At 44.4% G+C, this 3,964-nt stretch overlaps 1 protein-coding gene across 2 annotated transcripts; it reads left to right on the top strand.

Moving 5' to 3' along the window:
* Positions 1 to 670: 670 nt before the first annotated feature.
* LOC115752065 (cytochrome P450 94A1-like) lies at positions 671 to 2,640 on the top strand. 2 transcript variants are annotated; one of them, XM_030690111.2, is made up of 3 exons: positions 671 to 1,408; positions 1,542 to 2,496; positions 2,542 to 2,640. In XM_030690111.2, the coding sequence occupies exons 1-2, from the start codon at positions 746 to 748 to the stop codon at positions 2,445 to 2,447; spliced, it is 1,569 nt and encodes a 522-aa protein (XP_030545971.2). In that variant the 5' UTR covers positions 671 to 745; the 3' UTR covers positions 2,448 to 2,496; positions 2,542 to 2,640. The 2 variants fall into 2 exon arrangements, with proteins under 2 accessions (XP_030545971.2, XP_048138975.1); XM_048283018.1 differs by having other exon boundaries at positions 1,542 to 2,559.
* The last annotated feature ends 1,324 nt before the right edge of the window (positions 2,641 to 3,964 follow it).

Here is a 3,964-nt window from a genome sequence, read left to right as displayed (position 1 = left end):
ATATATTCTAAATTTAACTTTACTTGCATAACAATCTTTAAGTGACTCTAATAATTTTGAAAAGGGTGAATTTCAAAAAATAATCTTTAATTAATTAATGCCTATTTTTTGTGGCCAAAACAAACTATTAATCTTACAGTCACCCAATAACTATTACATAATCAACTCTCTTCGAATTTACATAGGAAAAAATCGCGACATATTTTCTTCGTAGAATCAACATTAAAAGTACAACACGCACCTTACCCAAAAAAAAAAGTACAACACGCGTATCCATCTTCACGCCTTGTACAAACGATCCGTTACGAATACAATTTTTACTTATTGTGCTGGTTAATAAGTCTTGAGCAACTCCAAATTCGCAGTACAATACTTTATAATATCGTGCCAATAATAGAGCCTAGGATGCCTCTGATCACGTTCATGTCACAAAAGTCAAGAAGCACATTTGGTATGGTTTTTGGCCCCTCCAATGAGAATAAAACATAGTGAGCATGAGAAATGCTAATTGGTTACGTTTGCAAAATTAAAAAAATCATTGGAGCCCTAGACTTTTTAGCAAATAGGGTGGGAAGCATGTGCCTCCGAAAAGTGTGAACACGACATTGGGTCCACCTTATTTTAAAAAATATAATCATATGCTTGTATAAATATTTCCAACCGCTCATTGCAGCTTCTGCAAGCAAATGCAATCCTGAAAACATCCAAGAAAGATCTCGTATCCCAACCACCACACAAGCACAAGATGATCTCCTCTTTCTTCTCAACCATGTCCTGCTTTGATCTCTTTTCTTCATTTTCTCACTTCATCGTCCTCCCATCGCTGCTCATCGTCATCGGCGCCGTCGTCGTCTTCTTCAGATCGCGGCCGCCGTCCTCCTCGAAGAACCTCCCCAGAGTCTACCCCATCTTCGGCTCCTACTTCGCAATCTTTGCCAACATGAAACGGCGGATCGACTGGACCGCCGACCTCGTCGGGAACTCTCTGTCGGCGACTTACGTCCTCCACTTACCCCTTGGCGGTCGCCGGGTCTTCACTGGCAATCCCGCGAACGTCCAGCACGTCCTCAAGACCCACTTCGGCAAGTACGAGAAGGGTGGGGTCTTCAAGACGGTCCTCCGGGACGTCCTCGGCGACGGGATCTTCAATACTGACGGCGAGTCCTGGAAGTTCCAGAGGCAGGTCGCCAGCCACGAGTTCAACACCCGGTCGCTGCGGAAGTTTATCGAGAACGTCGTCGACGCGGAGCTGAACGAGCGCCTCCTGCCTCTCCTGGCTTTCGCCGCCAAGAGCAGGGAAGTGATAGACATGCAGGACATCCTCCAGAGATTCGCCTTTGACAACATATGCAAGATCGCGTTCGGGTATGATGCCGAATATCTATCGCCGTCACTTCCTCTGCCGAGAGTAAGTATTTCCCAGACTCATTCCACTGCATTACCGATATAAACGACTGTGTAGTTTAGGGCGAGCCTTGCCAGACAACTCAAATTTCTGTCGGTCACATCACTCATAGAACGAGTTATTCCATATTCGACAGGCGAAGTTCGCAGAAGCTTTTGAAGACGCGGTGAGAATAAGCAGCGAGAGGTTTCAAGAGTTGTTCTCTGCGATTTGGAGGGTCAAGCGTTTCTTCAACTTAGGATCCGAGAAGCACCTCCGGGTCGCGATCTCCGAAGTCCGTGAGTTTGCGAAGAAAATCGTGGGGGAAAAGAAGAGAGAGCTGAGTGAGAAGTCGTCGCCCGAGTCGGCCGGGGAAGACCTTCTGTCGCGGTTCTTGAGCTCAGGCCACGCCGATGAGGACTTTGTCATCGACATCGTAATCAGCTTCATACTTGCCGGCCGGGACACCACGTCGGCAGCGCTCACGTGGTACTTCTGGCTACTCCACAAGAACCCGGAGGTGGAGGCCAAAGTCCAGGGTGAGATCATGGAGAAGTCCGACGCACACACCACGGGGTACGATGATGTGAAGGAGATGGTGTACACACACGCATCACTGTGCGAGAGCATGCGGTTTTACCCGCCAGTTCCGCTCGACACAAAGGAGGCAGTGAGCGACGACGTCTTGGAAGACGGAACGGTGGTGAAGAAGGGAACGAGGGTGACGTACCATCCTTACGCGATGGGGAGGCTGGAGCAGATATGGGGAAAGGACTGGTCGGAGTTCAGGCCGGAGCGGTGGCTGAGGGGGGCGGAGGATGGCAGTGAGAAGTGGGCGTTCGTCAATAAGGACGCGTACGCGTACCCAGTGTTCCAGGCGGGGCCGAGGGTTTGTCTAGGGAAGGAAATGGCGTTCCTGCAAATGAAGAGAGTGCTGGCCGGGGTGCTGCAGCGGTTCAGGGTGGTGCCCGCGGCGGAGGGAGGGGAGGAGCCGTTGTTCATTTCGTACCTGAGCTCGAAGATGGAGGGTGGGTTCCCGGTGAGGATTGAGGTGAGAGAGTGAAAGGAACAGTCAAACTTTGGAAACTGTTTCCTCTTTATATTAAAGTTCTGTATGAGTGTGAAAGCGTAATTTCCATCCTTCTAATAAATATTCCTGTATTATCTTTCTATTATTTTCTTATGTTTGAACTTTGAAGTATTCCACGGATTACTAATATCAATAGATGATCCACTCGTGCAAGTAATGTGTATATTGTTTCCTTTTAACTAGGGGTGATCGATTTCGGGATGAATAAGTTCCAGACCTACAACCCGAAACCTACCATTTTATAATTGGTTTTCAATTTTTGAAATCTGGAACCCAATCTGTTCTTCTTGAACCGATTCTACCTACCATGTTTTCCCAGTCCGATTTCAGGCTCTACCCGAGAACCTATTATTTTTTCTTTCCTTTTTTTGATTTCATTTTTTACAGCAAAATAACATGAGCAACAAAACGGCTCAAAATAAAAGGTGATCAACATAAATTCCTATCTGCCAAACACGTGATCACGTACAACCGTAAATGGTGAAAAGTAAAAATATAGTATTGTGGGTAGAGATGAGATAGGGTAGCATAGCCATTTTTTACCAATTAATTCAACACATGCTTGTGCTCTCCTTCGATATTAATTTGGACTTTCAATTTTTGATTTGGACCAATTTGGTCTTATTTGGCATCCGAAGACCCGTGTTTACTAATGTCAATGTACACATCAAGCTACATCAGCAAAATTTGGAAAAATAAAATAAAATAACAGTCAGGAATTATTAAGAAAGAAAAGATCGGACCATTTTTTTTTCCTGACCTACCGACGTGACAAAATTCAATGACAAAGTCCTTAAACGATGTCGTTACACATGAAAAGCCCCGAGTTTCCCTTCTTCTTCAAACCCTAACAAAATGTTTGTCGATTTGTCCTAAAATTCACATCTCCTTGAAACACTAATTTGAACCGACGGTTTTTGCAAGTTCGTATCAGCAAAGACAAGGCGAACGTGAGAATAAATCAGAATGTATGTCGATTTGGCATCGAACCCTAATTTTTCCCCACCAACCACCAAGCCCTAAATTTTCCCTCCAAACACTCAGCTGAGCCCTAATTTTCAGATCAAGTAAATGAGGGAGGATGATGCTGATTGAGTGAGAGAAAGAAGCGCACGGGCAAGAGAGTTTTGTCTATTTGAGAGAGATTTTCAGGTACGACGCTGTTTAATTGTGGAATGGCTAGCTCATCATCTCCGCTGGACTTGCTTTTTTAATATAAAAAAAAAAAAAAGCCACGGTTGATTTAATTTTTTTATAAAAAGAAAAATATCATAGGACTTTTTGCCGGAATTCATCACCGGAGGCACTTAAATTGTCTTTTTTTCTCCGATTTAGCACTTAAATAATCCGATGAAAAGTTTGGCATTAAAGTGAATATCGTATAAAAGTTATGACAATTATATTATCCTTTTCCGAGACATGATGTGTGTAGGATGGACAAAACGTAGGTTCCAAGGCTGAGTCGATTGTGTTGACATCTAAATTTTGAT

Source organism: Rhodamnia argentea, chromosome 7 (genome assembly GCF_020921035.1).
Source record: "Rhodamnia argentea isolate NSW1041297 chromosome 7, ASM2092103v1, whole genome shotgun sequence".
Classification (NCBI taxonomy): Eukaryota; Viridiplantae; Streptophyta; class Magnoliopsida; order Myrtales; family Myrtaceae; genus Rhodamnia; species Rhodamnia argentea.
Note: the sequence above shows the minus strand (reverse complement) of the source record. Positions and strands in the feature narration are given on the sequence as shown.

Excerpts from the sequence above, each read along its gene's own strand:
- LOC115752065 (XM_030690111.2), top strand. The coding sequence starts at position 746 with ATGATCTCCTCTTTCTTCTCAACCATGTCCTGCTTTGATCTCTTTTCT. Across the intron at positions 1,409-1,541 it reads CGTCACTTCCTCTGCCGAGA|GCGAAGTTCGCAGAAGCTTT; the intron begins GTAAGTATTTCC and ends CATATTCGACAG.